The sequence below is a fragment of the Delphinapterus leucas genome, chromosome 10, assembly GCF_059928025.1.
Source record: "Delphinapterus leucas isolate spDelLeu-1000000601 "Yukka" chromosome 10, BTC_Dleu_Yukka2, whole genome shotgun sequence".
Lineage (NCBI taxonomy): Eukaryota > Metazoa > Chordata > Mammalia > Artiodactyla > Monodontidae > Delphinapterus > Delphinapterus leucas.
Window position 1 is genome coordinate 62,622,795 of NC_143138.1, and position 22,507 is coordinate 62,645,301.

Sequence of the window (22,507 nt, forward strand, 5' to 3'; positions counted from 1 at the left end):
CCCAGCGAGGGCTAAACAGGCAGGGAAAAGAAGCAGGTGGGGGACACGTATGTGGCAGAGGCACCGGAAAGTGCCACACGCGGAGACAAGAGGGAGGCCTGGGTTCCGTTGTGGTGAACAGGGAGGCCGTGGAGAACAGGAGGCAGGGGAGATTCATCCAAGTTGAGCAGAAAATGAAAACTGGACACTCGGGGCAGAGGGAGGCTTTGCGGCCCTGGCGGGCGAGGGTAGTTGGATGGGGAAAGGCGGCAGGTTGCAGAGCTGGACGCAGGGCTCCAAGAGGCAGAGGACACAAGTGAGGAGGCTCGAAGGGGGCTGGGAGCTGAGGCTTGGGCTGAGGGGGCAGCACGTGTCTTGAAGCGAGGGAACCTCTCTGGGGGCCACCATCAAGACTCTGTGCCCCTCGGGTGTTTCCAGGGCTGAATCTTGGTGTTTCCAACAACATCATGATGGAACTGGACCCGAGATCATCAGACAGATGTCCCTGGCAGGCAGCCATTCACAATGAGTCCAGTGTGGAGGTGAGGGCCCCCAGGCTGTTGCGTAAGTGGCTGGCTGGCTTCTGGCAGGTTCCTGCCTAATCTGAGGAGCCCTTTCCTTGCCGTGCTGAATATTCACTCCCATGATGCCTTCAACACCTGAGCCCAGACCCAGTGGGCCATCTGCTTTTAGGGGGAGGCCACCCACCCACGGTGACACCTTCACTTCCTGTCCAAGAGGCCTAAACCTCTCAGGGATGTTCCAGGACATTCAGTCAATAACGGTGCTGAAGACCAACCCCCAGCAGAGTGTAGCAGGGGCTGCGTCTCCAAACGTCTCAGCGTTTGCTCCCGCACCCTCCCCAAGGCTCTTAGCAGCTCTGACTGTGGTCAAACCTCCTACATCTCACCTCCTCCCCTTTTCATTTCAGAAGGGACAATGTTCATTGGAGTAAACAAGCAAGAAGTAAATAAAAATAACCCATCATCCCACCAATGAACAGTTGTCAATCCTTGCTTCCAGGCTTTTCTCTATGACACGATAATGGTTAGATACGGAAGTAGAAGTGTTTTGCCTCTCACTTCATTCACGTTATAAGATACTGTGAACGCTCCTGTTCGTTCAGTGGTTCCCCTACAAGAGAACTTTTCGTGGCGGCTTCCTGCTCTGGCATGTGGGCTCATGGTGGCCGATCGGCCCATCTCCTCTTGGGGGCTCTGAGGATTTACAGTTGTCCAGTCTTCCCAGGGTTGTCATAAACCCTCTCTCAGCCAGATCTTTGGACTAATCTGTGAATATTTCCTTAGGATAAATCCCCAGAACTTTAATTGTGAGGTTAATTCCAGGATTTTCTTCAGAAGCAGAATTTGCAGCTGGAAATGAGGAGGTAAGTGGGCCAACTGCTGGCCTGTGTGTTCTTCCTTCCTTGGCCTCCAGTCCAGATCCCAGACTCCCAACCCTGATTTTTGCAGCATCTGAGTGTTTTTCAGGGATTCATGAAAATCTTCCCAGGAAAAGGCCGTTGATTTAATTTTCCTTTCATTTGGAAGTCTCTGTTTTTGTAAGAAGTCTGGTGGGAAATTTGCCTTCATGGTTATGCCTGAGAGGTGGAAGTGGGATGGGGAAGGGAGCTGCATTTCTTCATTCAGCAAAGTATTATTTTAAAAAATTTTATTGCTGTACAACACATATAAAGGATGCATATCTTAAGTGTCCCTACGATGAGTTTTTACATATAAATACACCCATGGAACCACCACCCAGGTCAAGGTGAATAACATTTCCCATATCCTGGGAGGTCACCTGCACTCCTTTGTTACATCAAGGAGGGCCTACTGTGGGTGGTGATGGGGATGCAGCCAGGAAGGCAAAATTAAGGTCTGCCCTGTGGCTTAGCGGAATGGGGACACTGTCACAGTTCTGCTGGTGCCAGGACATGCCCCTCACGGAGCCTAGGCCCCGCATGGATCAGTCGTGTGGGTCAGCTGCCTGGTGGGTTGGGGGCAGGGGCTCAGCGCCTTCCTTTTGCTGCAGGTGTGAGGGGTGCAGGGAGCCAGAGTGGTGCAGGCGGAGTTGTGTCAGGGGAGTTCTGTCCCCACTTCACCTCCTGTGTCACCTTTCTGAGCCTGCTTCCCCACCAGCAACATACTAACAATAGTTCATTTAATGAGCTAATAAATGTTTATCTCGTAGTCCTATTGGAGCGGGGGGAGCACTATGGTCATTCCAAGTGTCTAAATGAGAAACCTGAGGCACAGAAGAGATTAAGTAACCAGCCAAGGTTCTACAGCTGGTAAGAGGGAGAGCTGGGATTGCAACCGAGAGCCCACTGCTCCTATAAGATATCTTATAAAAACAAGCATCTCACAGGTTTTGGTGGCGGGGAGATCCTGGGTCACAAACAGAACTGTTTTGTGACAACAACAAGCCACTGTGGCTATAACAACTTCTACCTATCCATCCAGTCATTATCTACCCTCAAAGGCTGGGTGAAAGCCTGGGGTACCCTGGGACCGATGCCCCTCTGGGGCTCAGGCTGCTCGTATTCCAACAACAGAGAGAGAGGGGTTTTTTTGCTGCAAAAGACAGCTGACATTTAACTTGCCCCCTGAAGTGCCAGGTGGTGGGCCAGGCCCCTTAGGCCAGGCCCCTTACGTTTATATTATCTATGGAATCGTCCCAACCACCTGGTAGGCTTCCCCTCCATGCTGTAGTGAAGGGAGTAAAGGTCAAAGGGGAAAGGGGAAAACACCTGCTAGGTTTCAAACCAAGTCTGTCTAGGCCTGTCGGCAGGATTCGCAGAAGCCACCTGCTTTGCGTGTCTACTTTTATGTCTCGGGCGTCTGCTATGCCAGTCCATCCTGGCCACTCCTGGTCTCTGGGGGAGACAGACTTGTTCCAGACGGGGTTATGTGTTAGGACTGATGGATTCTTCTGGGAGGCTTTTGTAGAGTTCAGGGTGTGGCCAAAGGGGGATATGTCCACCATGTCACGTGTCTTTGCTTAGGTCAAGGTGGTGGTTGGCAGCCCCCACACGCTGTCGTAGGCAAGTACCACCTGCTAGTGAAAAGTGGAAACAAACATATCTTCAAGTCTGAAGAAAACATGTTGTACCCAGGTTTCTTTTCAACCCATGGTGTAAGGGTAACGTGAAACTCAGGTCAGCTGGGGAAATGTGTCAGGTGAGACTCATGGGAGGAGGCAAGAAGCAGTGCCTACTGTATGCCTCGTGTGGTCCGTGAGCTTTGCTTGCCGTCCAGGTGCTTTCAAACTAGGTGAAGGGACCAGACCCAGGGACAGATCATGGGCGGCTTTGGAGCAGCCCCTCTGTGGCTGAGCTCCTTGGACGTTTCACTTCTCCCCTGCCTGACCCCCGCCATTTGGCTTTGGCCTCCACCACTGTACGGAGGCTGCCCTTGTTGGGGGCGTCACCCCAGCTCCTTACTTGCCTTCTCCGGGCGCGGGGCCTGAATCCTGACAGGTGTTTCCTTCCTCCTGAAAACTCTCTGCTCTTTTGGGTCTCCCCTCTCCCCTCCACGTTTTCATTGGCCCAACCCCTTCCTACCTGCGGCTCCATGGGAGCCTTCGTGCAAAGGGCACTGGAGGGCATTCCTTCTCCCACCAGCACCAGCCCCCTCTCCCGTGGCTGCTGGGCAGGGCATCTCGCCACAGCTTCACATGCGCTCGTTGGTTACCAGACCTTCTCCACACCCGCACTGCTACAGCCACCTTGGAGTTAAAAAATCAGGTGTATAAGCTAGAAACCAGGGAGCAGGTTATTTATTTATTTAGTGTTTGGAAATGATTTCAAGCTGCAGAAAAGTAGGCAAAAATGGTATAAAGAACATCCATATGCCCTTTATCCAGATCCTATTTTCTTCATCATTTTCTCTCTCTTCCTCTCTCTCTCTCTCCACACACACACACACACACACACACACACTTTATTTCTGAACCATGTGAGAGTAAGTTACATACATTGTTGCTCTTTAACGAAAAATATTTCAGTGTGTACTTCCTAAGAATAGGAATATTCTCTTGCTACACTGCTGTTATCAACTTCAGTAATTCAGGGTTGACATAACACTGTATCTAATCTACTTACTGGAATTCCAACTTAGTCAGTTGATGCAATCATGTTCTTTATAACATTTTTTTCCCTCCAGTACAGGATCCAGTCCAGGGTCACATACTCTGTTCAGCTGTCCTGTCTCTTTACCTCCTTTAATCTGGAACTGTTCCTCAGCCTTAGTCTTTTTTGATATGGACATTTTTGAGTAATAGACCCCCTCGGACCCCCCCCTTTTTTTTCACTAGAATATTCCTCATTTGGGGCTTGTCTGATGATTCATGATTTTTTTGTTTGTATTTAATTTGTTTGTTTAATTAATATTTATTATTGGCCGCGCTGCACGGCTTGCAGGATCTTAGTTCCATGACCAGGGATCGAACCTGTGCCCCCTGAAGTGGAAGTGAGGAGTCCTAACCACCGGACCACCAGGGAAGTCCTGATGATCCATGATCTTTAGATTCAGGTTATGCCTCCCTGCCTGGAATATTACATAAGTGACGCTGTGTCCTTCTCAGGATATCACATCTGGTGGCACACAGTGTCCACCTGCCCCTAATTGGGAATGTTAAATTTGATCATTTGGTCAAAGTGTTGTGCAATTTCCCTGCTGTATAATTACTATTGTTTCCTTTGTTACTAATAAGCAGTCCTTGTCTTGTGGCAACACTTTCAAGCCATGCAAATATCCTGGTCCTCATGAAAATGCTCCCCACCTAGATTTACCAACCACTGACAGCTCATGCCTGAACCAACCTTCTCTATGATGGTTGCACAGTGATTTTTCAACTCCAGCTCTCCCTCCACACTTACCTGCTGGGCCCTGGTATTCTCCTGTAAGCAAAGCCCTCCCTTCACCAATCTGTCTATCATCTGTCTGTCTGTCTAATCTATCAATTATCTATCCATCTATGAAACAATCTATCTGTATGGACTCAGGGATCTCATTTGTTCCCAGTGGTTTACAATCATTCCTGTTCTTAATTATGTTTATGTTCAGACTCCCACGTTTGCCCAGTGGAAGTCCCGCACAGCTGGTCAGGAAGCGAGCATCTTTTTGATACCTGTCTTAGCTCTTGCCTCCCATGTCTTACCCCCCAGCGCACACTGTTTCAAACCCCTCGTGTAGACCTTGCGGGACCTCCCACCCCACCTCTCCCCCAGGCCAGGCAGCTTCCTCCTGTGACAGGTCTGCCTGTGTCCAGGGGGTGGATGATAACCCCATGTGCATGTGTGCCCTTGCTTCAGAGGATGTGGTTTTCACGGCTAATGAGACAGAGTGAAATGAGAGCGTCCCCCACAGCACTGGCTACTGTCACATCTGTTGTGTCGACTCTGTCAAAAAAAGCCCTGGAACTTTGGTCAGGTGATGAATTGGTCATCCTATGGTTGGGCCAGGCCCCACCTTTTTAGTTAGGTAGTAGTCAGTAAAGGTTATGCAGAAACGTTTGCGAGCCTCATGCCAAACCCCAACCCTATACATGTGACACTTGCCTAGAGAGGGGTAACCCTCCCCCCGAGAACATGCAGGCAGGTGGCAGAATCAGAGCTGGGCCTAAGGCCTTCCCATCCCCCTCTACTCTCTGCCACCCCCCACCCCCACTTCACAGTGTATTTATCAACGAACCAACCACCTAACAATTCACAAGGAAGCTCCATTACAAGTGAAATGTTGACAAAGATAAAGAATTTCTAGAACTTTTTTTTTTTTTTGGCCACCCCTTGCAGCTTGTGGGACCTTAGTTCCCTAACCAGGACTGAACTCGGGCCTGTGGCAGTGAAAGCACAAAGTCCTAACCATTGGACCAGAAGGGAATTCCAAGAACTTCTAAAACTTGAGGGAGATTTTCTAGAAGATTTTGGTCTGGAGACCTCTGCTCCGTGGAAGAATGAATGTCTCTGTGCAGCCACGAGGCAGAGCAACAGTGTGGAAGGAGGAAGGGCTCCATGGCTCTAAATGCACAAATCCAGTGGCGAGGACTTATGGCACCAGAAACTTCCAGCCTTTTGTCTCACCACCTTTTGCAACAAAAAAACTTCTGGAAAATGCCATACTCTACACAACTGCTTGGCTGCCCCTCCCCTCCCTGGGTCTGGATGCCTAGGATAGGATGGAAATGGGGACAACAGAGGGGGGACCCCCATGAGTGAGGCCTGCTGTGTGTACTCTGCAAAGTGCTTCACAAGCATCCTCTTGTGAATCCATCCCTGGGGGGCAGTTACCATCACTCCATCCCTGGGGGGCGGTTACCATCACTACTTACAGGTGAGGGGGTGGAGGGAAACAAAATGGGAGGAAGTGGTTAGCACAGGAGGTGGGGAGCAGGTAGCGAGTTGGTGGGGGAGCAGTCACCAGAGGAAGGAAACAGAATGAGGACCACAGCAGTGTGGGGAAGAAGGGATCACCTGAATCCTAGGTAATTGCCCCTCTGAGAAAATCAAGGGGTAACTTTAACAACCTCAAAGAATTATGACCATGGAACTTTCCCAGACTCTTTCTGAAGAATGAAGATTATTACCTATTCCTTTTATTTTGGTAGTTTCCCTCTCAGATTACAAAAATAACACAGGTATTTCAACTCTGTAAATATACTAAAACCATTGAATCATCCAGCTTAAAGGGTGGATTTTATGGGCTGCAAACTATATCTTGATAAAGTGGTTTAAAATAAATATATCAATAGAATTCAAAAAGTAACACATATGTTTATCACAGAAGACCTAGAAGGCTTAGAAGATACAGAGACATGGAAAGAAATGAAATCATAATCTCCTCCCTCAGTGATAAATACTTCATGTTCTAGTGTGTGTCATTCTTTTTCTATTACTAATTCATGCTTACAGAGTTGAGATAATGTTATACGTGCACAACTTTGTAGTCTGTTTTGTTTATCTTGATCACAAAGGGATTTTCTCCGTGGTATTAAAAACTCTGCTGGTACGTCTTTATAATGGCTGTGTAATATTCCACCCCATGGCTCTGTGGGTTTACTTAACGGCTGCCTTGGGTATAGACCTTTAAGTGGTTTCTGGTTTTCCATGCTGTGGGAGACTTCTTTGTGAGCCTGTGGGCAGAGTTCCTTGCTGGGAGATGAGTGGTCCCACAGGGTGGTTGTGAAGTGCAAATTAGGGAGTATGTGGGAACTCCCCGGTGGTCCAGTGGTTAGGACTCCACGCTTTCCCAGGGCGTGGAGTCAATCCCTGGTCCGGGAACTAAGATCCTGCAAGCCATACGTGCAGCAAAAAAAAAAAAAAAAAATTAGGGGGTATGGGTTAAGTTTCTGACATGGAACAAACACTTGTTAATAGCCTCTTTTTTCATTTCCCAAAACAACTGCTGCATTTGTCTGTCAAGCCAGAGCCTCCTGGAGACCATGGAGCTGAAGCACCCCACGCCAGGGTCCAGGACCCTGTGTGCTCTGGTAGGTGTGGGAGGCCTAGTCATGGCCTCCATCTCCCCTGCATGGATGTGCCGTTCGGTGCCCTGCCCTTTCTCTCCTAAAGCCTGCTCTGGGGAAAGCAGTGGCGGGGGGCCCCTTGATTCCTAGAGACATCCCCTCATCTTGCCCATCAAGTACACATAGGGATGGACATGACCCCTAGTTCCAGCCTCTCCTCCTCCAGGAAGATCTCTGGCTGTGAAGCCAAGGCTTGGTCACTGCTGTTGGTCACACAGGTCTCAGATCAGAAGCCTCCTCTTCAGGGAGATTTTTCCTGGCTCCCCAGCCAAAGGAGCCTGCTGCTCTCACATCCACCTGCTGTCTTTTCTTCATAGCACTAGTCATTCCTGAAAGTGTTCGTGTGTTCCGTGTTTACTGTCTGACCCCCAGTACCCCCCCCCCCCACCGGCTGATACCACTTCCCAGACCAGAACATGAGCACCTGGTCCTGTGGGGACCAGGATCCCCAGCTCTTACAGGGATCCCACTTGTTTGAACTATAGCAGCTCTGAGAGTCCTTCATAAGTTTTTTTAATCCAAATAATAATAAATCATAAATAATATTACAAAGAATACATACACTGAATCTCAGTATAAAAAATTCTGATAATACAGAAGCCTGTAGAGTAATTTTGCCCCAAATTTGATGCTGTCTTATACTGTTTACCAATTGCTCAGCAGTTATTAGGTCCCCCCCACCCCCCACCCCGCTGGACTGTAAGCTCTTTAAACTATACCTCAGTGCTAGGCCTGATTGACTACTCAAAGCTATCAAGAGATCTACATCTGCTGAAGTCTATTTTGAGTGCAGAACCCCAGCCCTGCAGCTTGGAGGCTGACCCCACGGCTTGACCTCTCCAAGCCTCAGCTTCCGCATCTGCAAATGGTATTCACATGGAATTTACATGGAATTCACTCTTCCTGCCTGCAGGCTGGGCTCCAGTTGGGTAAGCAAATTATTCCAGTTCCTTTGGGACGTTCCTGGGTTTAGGACTGAGAGTCCGTATCCCAGGAAACCCCTCAGTCCTGCCAGCAGGATGGCTGTCACCCCTGTCCAGCTTGCCCAGAGCAGCTGTTCTCAAATTGTTTGGTCTCAGGTCCCTTTTACACTCTTACAAACTATTGAGACCCCAAATCACTTGTGTTTATGACTTATTTTTTTTAAGGGAATTTTATTTTACTTTTTTTTGGCTGCGTGGGGTCTTCGTTGCTGCACTTGGGCTTTCTCTAGTTGCGGTGCGCTGGGGGGCTACTCTTCATTGCAGTGCACGGACTTCTCATTGCAGTGGCTTCTCGTTGCAGAGCATGGGCTCTAGGTGCGCAGGCTTCAGTAGTTGTGGCTTATGGGCTCTAGAGCACAGGCTCAGTAGTTGTGGCGCACGGGCTTAGTTGCTCCGCAGCAATGTGGGATCTTCCAGGACCAGGACTCAAACCCATGTCCACTGCATTGGCAGGTGGATTCTTAACAACTGTGCCACCAGCGAAGTCCCACGACGCTTCTTTCTGCAAATATTTACCGTTTCAGAAATTTAAACTGGGAAGTTTAAAATATATTTATTTAACTGATTCTAAAAGAATAATAAATTCAACACATTAACATAAATAAACACATTTTTGTGAAAAATAACTATTTTTGGAAGCCTAAAATATGTCAGGAGAGTGGCATTGTTTTACATTGTTCTAAATCTCTTTAATGTCTGGCTTAACAGAAATCAGCTGGATTTTCCTACCTGCTTCTGTATTCAATCTGTCCAGGGGCATTGTTTTAGTTGCAATATAGGAAGAAAATCTGACTTCCCCCAGATACGGAGGTGGAAAAGGCAGGCATATCTCCATAGCCTTTTCAGATAATGGTGGATAGTCTTCTTTGATTCTACACCCACGTGTAACAACTGGTGGTTTTGTAAAGTTGATCACTGTGGAATCTGAAACCACGTCAATCAACTTTTCATCTTCGGTCCGTGTGGGAGAGAATGAGAGGGAGAAACACAAATAACACCTGGGGTTTATTGTGCAAATCATTTGGGTCACAGACCTCGGGACAACCTGGCAAGCACCCCGGGAACACTCTCCAAGGCCCAGAGAGAGAGACAGGAGCCATGGGGCTGCTCTTGCCACCTGGGTGGTGGGCAGCTGTGTTCATCTCTAGGTGAGTCTTAAATGCCGCCTTTGTGGGGTGGCTGTGACTGTGTACCTGACCCAGGGGGATGCCCCCTCCATGGTCGGGGCTCCCACTCCCTCCTGGCCTGCCTGGTAGTTCCAAGTAAGTGACTGGTATTGTACCCATGGGGCCCTCTTGCTGGCCCTCAGGGGCCCAGGCACAGAGCACTCGGTGCCCATGGAAGGATATGCCTGCTCCTGCCCCTTTACCACCAGGCCGAGTTCTCCAGCACAGGGCGGTGGGCTGGAGTGCGAGGAAGGAGAGGAAAGGGGACTGGGCTGCTGGCAGGTGAAGCTTGTACTGGTCTTGCTCTAGTTCTCAGGGGTGCGGGTGGACTTGCACCCTCTTTCCAAGCTGTGTGACCCCGGGCGAGGCTCTGAGCTTCTCTGGGTTTCTGTCGGCTCATCCTTGGGTTAATATGAGGACTCAGTAACATGTAACAAGTATGTATTATGTATTATGCCTGACACGTGTGTACCTATTCCCAGGTGATTCTTATGTGTTGGAGTTTGGGAAGCAGTGGGCTAAGCCACTGCTTATTTTGAGGACACCAGCCCAGAGACATGGGGCAGGCGGCCCAAGGTTGCACAGCAAGGTGGTAGTTGAGTCAGCAACACTGACTCCCAGGGCAGTGCTCCCTCCCGACATCTGGGCCTCTTTAGCCTGTGACCCAAGCTTGAGCACTCAGACCTCCCAGGTGTTGCGGCAGTCACTTCCGAGGTTAGGTTAGAAGAGATTCCATCGCATGTGAGGGAATCTCAGGACCCAAGCTGACTCTGGAGGCCTCCGCTGTAGGCCTGACAACTTTTCCCCTCCTGGGTCCCTGGTTACTATTGCTCCTTCACCCCTAGAAATATGTTGCTGTCTGTGGGCCTGCAGGAGCTACTGTGAATCTGTGGCCACAAGGCAGGGCTTCTGGTCAGGGCTGCCTGACTAGCACTCCCACCCTGGGCAGGGGAACTGGATGAGCAGTTGGCGCGTTGGTTATCTGCTGCCATGTAACACGTTACCCCCAAATGTAGGGCCGTAACACAACAAATACTTATTATCTTGCAGTGTCTGCAGGTCAGGAATCCAGGCACGGTGCTCTAGCTCAGGGTCCTTCAAAGACTGTAGGCCTCTTGGGGCTCTCGACTGGGTTGGGGGCAGGCGCTCACACGTGGCTGCTGGCAGTCTCAGGGCAGGGACATCAGTTCCTCACCATGTGGGCCCCTCCACAGGGCTGCTCACACCAGGTAGCTGACTACAGTCAGAGCCAGTGAGCGAGAGAGGGCGACCCTAGGTTGGAAGCTGCAGCCTCTTTGTAACCTCGTCTCAGAAGTGACATCCCATCACTTTGCTGTGCTCTGTTGTCTAGAAGTGAGTCACTGGGTCCAGTCCACATTCTGGGAGAGGGGCTTCTGCAGGGAGGAGGAGGGCATTACTGGGGACCCTCTTAGAAGCTGCCTACCACACCTGGGAAGAGGAATTTGCTTTGTTCCATAGGAAATATAACACCGCCCATTAGAATTTTTGAGAGCATGAACACCTTTGGAGCCCAGCATCACTCCCCATCCCTCCCCGCCACCCATTGCTCTGTGGATGCGTGGGTCCAGGAGGCACTGACAGGCCGGGGCCACTAGTTGGGACAGGAGGAAAACATAAACATGTCATCTGCAGAACAACCCTAAAGGTAGGTGTTCTAATGATTACCATTTTACAGAGGAGGAAACTGAGGCACAGAGAGGTCAGCATGTGCCTCAGGTCAGCTGGCTGGTACGCTCCTTGGCCCTTTGTCCTGGTCCAACTGCACCCTCCCCATGTTCTGAGATGCTCTGTGGGGCCGCACTGGGGGCTGTGTGGCCAGGCTGGGCTAGGCTGCCAACACCTTGTTCCGCTGGGGGTGGGCACTGACCATCCCCCCTCAGGAAACCAGGGGCCAAAGGGAGAAGTACCAAGTGTGGGGCTGATCACCCCTGCCTGGTGTCATCTCAGAGCTGAGAGCATTGGGCATCCCAGCACGCAGCATGACCACCTATGATTCAGCCCATGACACTGAAAATAGCCTCACGGTAGACACCTACCTGAACGAGACAGGCGAGCCATCTCTAGCATGACTGAGATTCCATCTGACACGTCTCTGCCCATCAGAGTGTATTCTTGTTGGTTTTGTGTCAGTCTTTCTTTAAGTAGGGCTTTCAGGCCTGGGAAGAGGCAAGCAGGCCTTGCACCTCTTTTTAAAAATGTCTTCATTGAGGTTTTTGTATTATCTGACCAGCCGATTCAACTTGCTATGACCTTCAGTGCTTCCCAGTGCTCCCCAAATGAAATAGCAGTTCCTCACCTGGCCTTCCAGCCCCTGCAGAGTCAGCCTCCAGTTCCTTTCCTGACTTTACACCCCAACTGTGCTGCTCCCTCTTCCCTTAAATGGCTTCCCCACTCCAGACCTCTGCCCCTGCTTTCCCCATCTGCTACTTTCTTTTCTGAGGTCTCTGCTATCCACGTGCCCCTTGCCCCCCGCCCCCCAATGTGTGTTTTGTTTGTTTGCTGTTGCTGTTTGTTTAGTAACTTTCTTGACAGAGTTCTGCCAAGTCTGTATTCTTTGTTGTACGTGGCCGCTGAAGTCTCTGCTCAGCGTGCTTAGTGGTCAGCTAATGACTGGACAGGAATTTCCATAAACGTCTTGGATTGATAAGTCTCCTAGCTTTTGCCAAGTAACTCTGTGTAAATTTGGGGTACACATTTAGTGCTCTGGCAGGCAGTTTTCAACTCTGCCTTACCCTTCACTTCCTGCCTGTGCAGGGACTCAGGGTCAGTCAGAGGTAACAGCTTACGGCCTTCTAGGTCTTTCCTGGGCATGTGCACAGCCCTACACATGCATGTGGCTTTCTAGATTCCCAGGAATCTGTCTGAGCTTTTCAAAGCCCCTATGGATGTTATTCAGCTTTTCCTTTTAAGTTTTTTGGTGAGCTTTTTCCCTCAGCTGTTACTGTTGCCTTAGGCAACTTCAATGACAAACAATGCCTTTTTTTTTTTTTTTTTGACAAATGCTTTTGGGTTAAGGCAAATTATAAGGAGTGAGCTCTGAATCAGCTCAAAGATAAACCCCATGGGTTGGGGTTTCCAGGGGACTGCCAGAATGATTTCCCTGTGGTGGATATTTGGAGATCCACCCCCTTCTTCTCCCTTCAGAGGTGATGAGGCTGCTGGTTTTCACTATGATTGTGGTGCTGTTGGATTTTAAGGCTACTGTGGAGCTGGGGAGAAAGGGATGGGAATCAGCAAGTTAAAAAAAACATAAAACACTGTATTGTTACAGAGAATAAATGCTCCTCAGATAGTTGCAAGCCTTTGGTTAATTTCAAGGGTTCTGAAAAAGTTGATTTTGACCATTTTTGCCAATGTTCTCATTGCTTTTATGGAGGAGTGAATTTTCAGAGGTCTTTATTCGGCCATTCCCACTGACTGACGTCAGAATGTGCTATTTTTCAGGCATGGTGATTTGAACACCTATCTGTGAATTCATAGCCCTTGGGCCCCTGGAATGTCCCTGGAGTCCAGGCTGGTGGGTAGGCTGCTTCTGCTTCCGGGTGCATTGGGACATTGGGCCCGTGGAGGAGCCCTCTAAGGAAACTGCTTCTGGGTCTCATTCAGGCTCCCCTGAGGAGAGGGAGGTCATGGACCATGCCTTCTCCTTCCGCCGTTATGAGAGCGAGTACAAACTACCCCAAAAAGAGGACCTTCTTTAGATGTATGCCCAGGCAGATCCTGTGCTGCTGGGAAACCCTATCAAGTTCACCATCACTCTCAAAAGAAAGACAGACAGCTACCCCAAAGACTGTCACATCTCGGGCTCCCTTGAACTGCAGACATACACGAGTAAAAACGCCACCAGTCTGGGCATCCTTCATAAGACCACGCAGAGGCAAGGTCAAGGTACTGGAACCATGGGCAAGAAGAGGGATCAGAGTCCCCACTATCTGAGATGCCCCTCTTCTCTGTGGACTATTTCCATACACTAACAAACTTGTGCATATGAGTAAACACAAACAAACATTTATTAAGTACCTACCACCTGGTAGTTACAAGGAATCTAGGCACAGAGAAAACGGGGGCCAAATAGACTACTAGTCCAGGAGCCTGGGGTCTATCACAGACTCAGAAATTAGGGGTGCTGGAAGTGTCATTAGAAGTCTTCTTTTATGATGGCAAAGATTTTATCTCAAATGCCTAATCTAATCAATGGGTTGTGGGTACCCAGGGCAGTTGAGAATGGGCAGAAAGCCCCCAAAACAACTGTGATGTCTCCATGGACTCAGGATGGGAGCCTGGAGAACGCAGCCAATTATTATTCCACCTTGAGCCCAACTTCTTGTTTTCCAAAGACAGGAAGAGACTTACCCAAAATAACCCAGTTCCATCCATCTAGATTTCATCTAATTCTGTGCTTGATGATCACTCATTTGGGGGGGACTATAATAAATGACCACACTCCTCCTCTCTAGCTCTTTGGCAGCACCTGAAGAGACTCTGCCCTTGGACTCCAATACCTACATGGGCAGCCTATGATTGATGATGAACCAATCATCAAAAGTTTCATAATTGCAGGAATTCTAGAGTCCAAGGAAACGACCGCCTCTCAGGAGTTTGCATCTTTCCAGTACCCTGAGCTCCCTGTAGAGGTTAGCCACCTGCAGGCAGAAGGGTCTCCTGGCTGGAGTTCGGCCTTGGCTTGCGGGTGGGGCCCTAAGAATCCCGGAGGGACCCCTGGTTGGCTTATTCTTTAGGTCAATTGTATTCCTAAGAAAAATGACACCTTGCTTTTCCAAATAATTATTTCTGGAGAAGTGATGGATCAAACAGTTTTTTTTTTTACATTTTTGGTTAACTAAATTCTTAACATTTTAATTTTTGGAATAAGTAATTACTTGCACATTGTACAAAATTCTAAAGATGCAAAAGTTACAGGGGCCCACCCTCCTGGAAGGCAGTTAGCGGTCTTTCATTACCGCTAATGAAAGCGGTAATGAAAGCGGTCTTTCATTATAGCTTTCATTACCGCTGGCAGAATTGGCCAGCCACTTATCGGCACTTACATCTTCTAAAATGCCCTGCACATCCCACTTGCCACCCTCACCCAAGTGGCTTAGCAGAGTATTTCTTCCACCTCCTGAGAGGAGTCTGGGAAAACGCACCTCTCTCCAGGTAGTCATGGTTCCAGGGATGTTTGAGGTGCCTTTTTTTTTTTTTGGTAATCTTTTATTTTTATTCATTTATTTTTATATTTATTTTTGGCTGTGTTGGGTCTTTGTTTCTGTGCGAGGGCTTTCTCTAGTTGCGGCAAGTGGGGGCCACTCTTCATCGCGGCGCACGGGCCTCTTCACTACGGCAGCCTCTCTTGTTGCGGAGCATCAGGCTCCAGACGCACAGGCTCAGTAGTTGTGGCTCACGGGCCTAGTTGCTCTGCGGCATGTGGGATCTTCCCAGACCAGGGCTCGAACCCGTGTCCGCTGCATTAGCAGGCAAATTCTCAACCACTGCGCCACCGGGGAAGCCCTGAGCTGCCTTTTAACAGGCGCTCTAGCTTTGCCTGGCTGGCCTGCCTTTTAATTGGCTCTGACGGTATTTCAGGAATTAAGAGGTTTTAGCTAATATATCTGCGTTGCCAAAGGCATGGAGAAACCACAGGGTGTTGGTGGGGAGTGGGAACTGTTTCGGAAGAGCTAGATATTTGGATGAATGTTACAAATGAGGTGAAGCCTGAAAAATGCAAAACATGATGTAAGCCCAGGGGATCCCTGGGTGGAGGAGGGGCACCAGGCCTGAGGTGTGGGTCCGAGGAAGAGGGCTCATCCAGGGCCAGGTGGGGGAAGTGGTTACACCAGTGTCAGGTGCTCTGGCCAGATTAGAGGTAGGGGCACTCTGAGGGAAGAACAGAGCTTAGCTTCAGTTCTGCTTCTTTCTCTGGGCTGCTCTGTGAGGCAACTTGACTGACAGGCCCCTTTTGGGATTTGGGGTCTTGTCTGTGAGGAGGTATGATATCCAAGGGTATGGAAGGGAGCCCTGGTGTGGTGGGCGGGAGCCTGTGTATTAACCCTGGAGCTCGGGAAGGGCATCTATGGGAATCCTCCCTCACAAATGTTCCTTGTTTAAAGGGCCTTTCTGGGGAAGCTCCTTGCAACTGTCTGTCTTGCTAGATGGGGCACCTCAGAACCACAGGCTGCAGATGGGGCTGGGTGGTGCAGGACGGTCCTTAGTTTGGTGAAGAGGGATCCTGCTTAGGGCTGAAAAGACGCCAAGATACAGGTCAGGCTTGAACTCTGGTTGGCATGGGATGACAAATCTTGAGTTCCTTAAAAGAGAGTCTGACAAAGCTCAGGATGTCAGGTTATTTATACATATACATGATTGCTGGCAACACCAGAAGCTAAAGAAAGGCATGGAACAGATTCTCCCCTAAAGCCTTCAGACAGACACACACACACACACACATTTTCCTGGCTTGATATAACGCATCATTTTGGTTCTATTTCTCTGCTTTAACTTACCATGAAAACATGTACCTGACTCACACACCTTCTCCCCCTCTTCTCATCCCCGCCTCACCACAGCTGCCTGACACAGGCAGAATTGGCCAGCCACTTATCGGCACTTACATCTTCTAAAATGCCCCGCACATCCCTTTGACAGACACCAAGTCCTCTGTGGAAAGCCTGGGCGTCTCCCTGCTGCAGACCATTGACCAAGGGTGAGTCCACTTAAGCTGTTCTTACAAACAGTGCAGAAAATCTCTCCAGGACATAGATCTTTGCTCATGTGTGCAGGTATTTCTGAGATGTGAATTCACAGTAGGGGGTTATAGGGTCAAAATATAGATACATTTTGCTAATGCCAAATTGCTTTGGGAAGAGATTGCATTGATTTATTCTCCACCGACAGATCTTTTTGATTTTTGCCGATATAAATGGTTGAATAATTTCACTGTTGTTTTAATTTGCATTTCTATTTGTGAGGCTGAATATTTTTATGTTAATTAACTATCTCCTGTGAATTGCTTGTTCATATCCTTTACCTATTTTGAGTCATTAATTTGTTCGTATTGTGTGTAGTCTTTATACAGAAAAGTGTTTTTGCTGCAAATCATTTCACAGTCTTTTTTTAACCTCTAAATGCCTTTCACCAGTAGAACTTTGCCATTTTAATGTAGCCAAATTTGTTAATTCCTTCCTTTAGGGATACTGGGTTTCATGTCACCCCAAGAATATGTTTTCTATGCTTTTTCTAAAACTTTTGGCTTTATACTATTAGGCACCTGGAATTTAATTTTTTAGCGTGTGGAGTGATGTAGATAGAGCTCCAACTTTCTCAAATAATCTATCATTTCCTAGTGTTTTGAAATGCTGCTTTCATACATCTGGGTCTCTGGACTCTTTAATTTGCTTATTTATCTTCTACTGCAATGTCATACCATCTAAAGTATTGTAGTTCTATAGTACATATTGATACGTAGTAGGCAAATGCTCCTCACCACTGTTTTTCTTGTCCATAGAACTTTTAAAAGCTGTTGGGATTGAGATTGGCACTGCATTGAATTTACCAAGTTATCGGGGGGAGAATCATGCCAAGTGACTACACTGAGTCTTCCCATCTAGGCATGTGGGATACTGTTCCATTTATTCAGGTCTTCTTTGTTACATTTAGAAAAGTTTTATTGTTCATACACAATTTGCACATTCCTAGTTGGATTACTTGCAAGATGTATTTATAGCTTTTGTGAATGAAATATTTTTCATTATATTTTGTACTTGCTTGCTGGACTATATGGAAACTATTGACTTTGATACGCTGATAGATCTAGCAAAGGACTTGACCAAACTCTAATGCTTTGTTCCTGAACGAAGGTTTCTGATGGTCTGTTTCTTATAGGGTGTCTGAATATTCCAAGGAAAGACCAGTAAACTACTGTTTTCCTTAGACCTTAAGATACAGACAAATTAACTGGGGGAATATTGTTAAAATGTGTATTCTGATTCAGCAGGTGGGGTTGGAGGCTCAGAATCTGTGTCTCTAACAGGGCTCCCAGGTGATACCAGTGTTGCCAGTAGTGTGGCCTCCAGAGCACATTTTAGTAGTGAGAGGCTAGATGATACGTTTTCTGTGATCCATCATAAAACAGATGTTCCTCTTGGATTTCATATGAAACAACTGTTGCTAATACCCATGGAGCAAGAACATCTGTAAACGCGGGCAGGATTCCTAGGAGGGTTTGTGAAATGTCAGAGCTGGAAGAGCCCCTGGAAGCTGGTTTAACCACCTTGCTTTACATCGGAGAATACTGAGGCCCAAAGAGGTGGTGGAGTCATCTAAAGCATCAGAGCTGTGTCCCAGATCAGGTAAGTGCCATACCGGGGCCAGTTTATTCTAACTAGCCAGGGGACTGGCCTTTAGCTAGCCTCAGAAACTGAACCTGTTTCCTCATCTATAAAATGGGGATAATAATACCTGTTCACCGCATGGCACATCCGTGAAAGTCAAATGGGCCAAACAGCAAGAGGAAAATGGACAGAGAATGGTCTGAGTGCCTAAGAGGACCCAGGTCTGTCTGGCTCCAGAGGTCATGCTTGTTTCTGGCCCTTTGTCTTCCCCCAGGGTGATGGTGAGTGAAGAGGAAGCCTATAGACCCAGGGGGCACAGACTCAAACAGTAACAATGGGGACAGTGGGGTGTTGTGGACAAACAGGAACAGGAAGGACCGTGGTAAACAGGAGTGGGTGCTGCCACTCAGCTCATCTAATTGAGACTGTGCAGGAACGTGGGCCCTGCACTTCCAGATCTTCTGACCTTTCAGAATAAGCTAGAGGAGTGTGTGTGTTCTTCTACAATGTAAAGCTCCTGGGTCTTAAAATGCGGCAATTAATTCAAGTTGTAAAAATTACTGTGTGGATCAGACACAGCAAGTCAGAGGTTAAACTTGTCCTTAGCTTGTCAGTTTATAAACAGTGCTGCCAACAGCTGAGATGCTACTGGCACCCCTGCCCTGCCCTGGTGCCATGTTCCAACCCTGACAGGCTGCATCTGACTCTCCAGCATGGGTTTAACCATCAGTATTCATCAAAAGCTCCCTAGGTGCTTCTCACAGCACCCAGCATGGATGCCTACATGCTGTGTCCAGCAATGGCCGGGACCCTTCAAAGAGGCGGAGCTGAGGTTGGGACTCCTGGTTTCTCACACAACTTACTTCCCCTCTCCTGCAACATCCTCAGCTGAATGCATGTCTGTGCGTCTGAATTTTCCAGGACGGTGAAGCCAGGTGAGACCGTTAGATTCCAAATAAAAGGCATCCCAACAATAGCTGGACTTGAGACATTTATCAAGTTTAGTTCCAATCAGGTGAAAGAGGTTCATGCTGAGAAGACTGCTCTCATCACAACTAGCCTTTGCCTGATGCCCTGGAAAGAGGCAGCAGCTCTGACTGGCTCTAAGCCTTGGTTGAGCGTTTCAGCATTTCCTGCTTTGGGATTAGCTTTCAGATAATTAGATTTTATTACTCATTAGATTTCAGATGATTAGATTTGATTACTCACATGAGGGCAGATTCAAGAGCCAGCTGGGTGAAAGTTAGCGTTCAAAGGCCAACACAAATCACAGGCAGCAGGACCCACTAGGCCGGGTCATGTGGAATCACAGGGTAGCCTGTTGACAGCTAGAAGCGCCCAGCCTGGGCCACAGAACCTCACCTCCCTGCCTTGAGTCGTGGCCTCAAAGAGCAGGGCCACCACCATCTGCAGGCAGAACCAAAGGCGTCCACAGCCACAGAGTCCCTCCCTGGAGACACAGGCTATCAGAAGCTGCTGCCCACTTGGCCCGTGAGGAGGGACCACCTCTTCAGTCCCAGAGTTCATCAGCCCTGGAAGCACCAGCCAAGTAGAGTCTTCTGCCAGAACTGGGCTGGGCCTGCTGGAAATATATTCTCTCCTCGCTCCTCCTCCTGCCTGAAATCCCACCCCTCTTCCTTCCCTGAGGGGGGCCTACCTGAGGAAGAGCAGGTAGACGGGGCCTTTCCCTCGGATCTCTGCACACACCGGGCCTGGGCCTGGGCCTGCCTGCCAAACCAGAAGCAGGACTGAGGGCCAAGTGCTGTCTGTTCACCTTTGACTTTCGACAACTTCAGGCAACTTGAAACTATGACACGTAAAACCCAACTTCACAGCCCCTACGCTTCCCCATGGTTGGTGAGCCTTTGAGGCACCTGTAGTGTAGTAGGCATGTCCAGTCTTCCATGTGGAAGGAGCCCCAGCCCCTTGGTGGTGGCGGATGGCCCAGTGGTCCCTCCTACTTGATGACTGATGGTGTTGGTAAGTTAAAATCAGGAACCTTCAAGGGGGCCAATGCGGGGGTGGGGGGATGAGGGAGGGAGGGAGGAAGATGGTGAACGGCCCCACCTCTCCTGGTGAGGGAGCCTGCATACCTGCTCCCTCCATACAGCCCCTGAACCTTCTCCAAGGAAGCCACAGCCTCCTCACCTGGTCCCATCCAGACATTTCACTCTCACTCTAACACCTGAAACATCCCCTCCTCCAGGCAGCGTTGGGAGTGATCGGAGAGCACCCCTACCCCTCACACCAGGCAGGCCCATCCCAGGCCCTTACCCTGCTGAGCACTCCCAGCTCACACGCGGTGAGGACAGCCAGCCCTGTGCTCCCCAGACATGCTGCTGGACCCCAGGTCCCCTTTTCAGGAAGGCCTTCCCTTGGGAACCATCTTGGATGTGGCCCTAGATGTGGTCTGTGAATTAATTTGCTGATCCTGTTGCTTCAGTTCCTTTCTCTCATGGCCAAGGAGGTAAGATCCATCCCTCTGTACCTCCCATTCACTCCCTGATCCCCAGGAATAAAGCTGCCTTTGTGACCCTGTGGGCCTCCACCTCGGGGTGCAGAGGGGGCAGGCCAGCCAGAGGAGTCCTGACTTGGACCAGACCCAGGAAAAGAAGGGTGTTAAACAAGGGTGCCCCTTCCTGACCTTTGGGATAAAGAAGACATCCCAAGGGGTGCCCCACGTCTGCCTTGCCCTCTGGTAGTGTGTGTGTGGTGTGTGTGTGTGTGTGTGTGTGTGTGTGTGTGTGTGTGTGGCGGGGGGCTGTTTCAGTCTGCAGGCCCTGGCCACCACCCATCCTTTCAGAGACACACGATGGGCACTGTCTTGGGAGAACTGGCCTAAAACATTCAGGCCAGATTTCTGGTCAGTTCTGCCCATGTGGGTGGTTAGACTCCCTCCAGGACGGACAGTTAAATGCAGTTCTCATAGGGGAGGTCAGAGTTCCGGTAGCTCTAAACAGGTTCTTCCTCCCGACCCTCCAGTGGGGATGGACCGATTTTTAGCCACAAGGCAGGACACCTCCGAGCTGACGCAGGGATTCTAGTATCTATAGAACGGGAGCTAAGTTTGGGTGTTACTGTCATAACTCAGGCTTGCTTCCAACCTCGGCATGTCCCGTGTGTGTGTGTATAGCCTGCTGTTGGAGTCTTCTCCCAAACCAAGCCTGAGCCCTGAAGGTAGCTGAGGCCGCCATGCCTTTCTTCTAGTTTAGGCAGGCACCAGGGGGAAGCCCTTTCGGGGGAGTGACCAGAATCCTTTCAGCCTTTCCAGGTCCATCTCTCCTGATGCCAGTGACCCACCCCAGGTTCCCAAGGCCAGCCCTGCTCTGTTCTTCCATCACAACCACACAGCCTTAGTTCTCAAAAGCCAGGAGCCTGGGCCCCAACCTTCTCAAGAGAAGACAGACATCCCAAGAAAGGACAGAGGCCAGTTCTTTTCTGCCCCCAGGCTGCCCTATTCAGAGCTTCCTTTGCTGGGTGAGGGTGCACAGGCTGTGAAGGGCGCCCAGCCTCGGAGAATGGTTCCTGACAATCCCTCATGGGCAGATGAGCTCAGAGCAAATTTCTCATCTTCCTCTGTCACCCCTAGTCCACCCCCATCCCCGACCTGGTCCAACGTGGGGAGAGGGAGGAGGGGTCAGAGGACGGCAAGGCCAAGGGGGTGGTGTGAAGGGAGCAGTGGGTGCAGGGGAGCGAGTGGTGCGCAGGAGCCCTGTGGCGACGATGCCGGCACGTAGGATGATGCGGCTGCCTGGTGCCTGGCCCTCTCCCCACAGTATCATTCATCTATCACCTCCACAGAGTCCTCGTCCTTCCTCTGCTCTGAGTGCTCCTCTGTTGTTTCTGTGTTCTCAGTGTCTGACAGCGATGCCACCTGTCGCACCCAGTCACTGTCACTGAGAGGCTTTGGATGACGCAGTCCGGAGAAGGGGTTGAACCAGTTCAGGGAAAAGTCCCCACCAAAGGTCTCTTTGACTGACTTCCAGCTGCTTGTGCGTTCCCTGGGCTGGTGCTTTCGTTTGAGGCGCTCAATGCCCTGGAGGGACAATGGGATAAAGAGGGTCAGCGTGGGACAGCCGTGCGCCATCTAACACACCCCAGGTCCCGGCACAGCAGAGCACCAAGGCCCAGAGCCAGGGGCTCCCAGAGGGTGGGGAGGGGCTCGGAGCAGCGCAGCAAGCAGGGCCTGTGTTTCCCACCAACTGCCCTCCTTTCCTTCCACAGGAGCAAGGGTGCCCGGCCAGCTGCTGCGCAGTGACCAGGCTGCCCAGTGGCTAAGGGCCAAGGAGTAACATCTCAGGCCTCTGCAGGCATGAGCTGGGCCACCTGTCCGGAGACCACCCAGAAAGACAACCCCTCCCCAAGTATCCTGGGCCACTCCCCCTACAGCAGGCGCAGCAAACCCAGCACGAAGGAGGATGATGCGGTTAAGGGGGAGAGCAGGAGACACACGAAGCGTGAGGTGAGGAAGCAGAGGTGTGCACAGCGAGTGCCAACATGCAGC

The 22,507-nt window shown here is 49.8% G+C and overlaps 2 protein-coding genes across 6 annotated transcripts in view; one reads left to right on the forward strand and one right to left on the reverse strand.

Moving 5' to 3' along the window:
* TGM4 (transglutaminase 4) overlaps positions 1 to 19,240 on the forward strand; it is a 21,924-nt gene extending 2,684 nt beyond the window's left edge. Inside the window, 9 exon segments of the mRNA XM_089919878.1 lie at positions 418 to 521; positions 2,914 to 3,093; positions 3,096 to 3,213; positions 11,624 to 11,725; positions 13,283 to 13,564; positions 14,145 to 14,192; positions 14,195 to 14,310; positions 16,240 to 16,376; positions 18,925 to 19,240. Of these exon segments, the coding sequence (XP_089776004.1) occupies positions 418 to 521; positions 2,914 to 3,093; positions 3,096 to 3,213; positions 11,624 to 11,725; positions 13,283 to 13,564; positions 14,145 to 14,192; positions 14,195 to 14,310; positions 16,240 to 16,376; positions 18,925 to 19,162 (1,325 nt within the window). The 3' untranslated portion in view covers positions 19,163 to 19,240.
* The window catches only part of ZDHHC3 (zDHHC palmitoyltransferase 3), a 59,182-nt gene continuing 52,678 nt past the window's right edge, over positions 16,004 to 22,507 (reverse strand). For all 5 annotated transcript variants that reach the window (XM_089919170.1, XM_022573411.3, XM_089919171.1 and 2 more), the window contains one exon: positions 16,004 to 22,039. In XM_089919170.1, the coding sequence (XP_089775296.1) occupies positions 21,782 to 22,039 (258 nt within the window). In that variant the 3' untranslated portion in view covers positions 16,004 to 21,781. The remainder of the gene's footprint in view (positions 22,040 to 22,507) is intronic.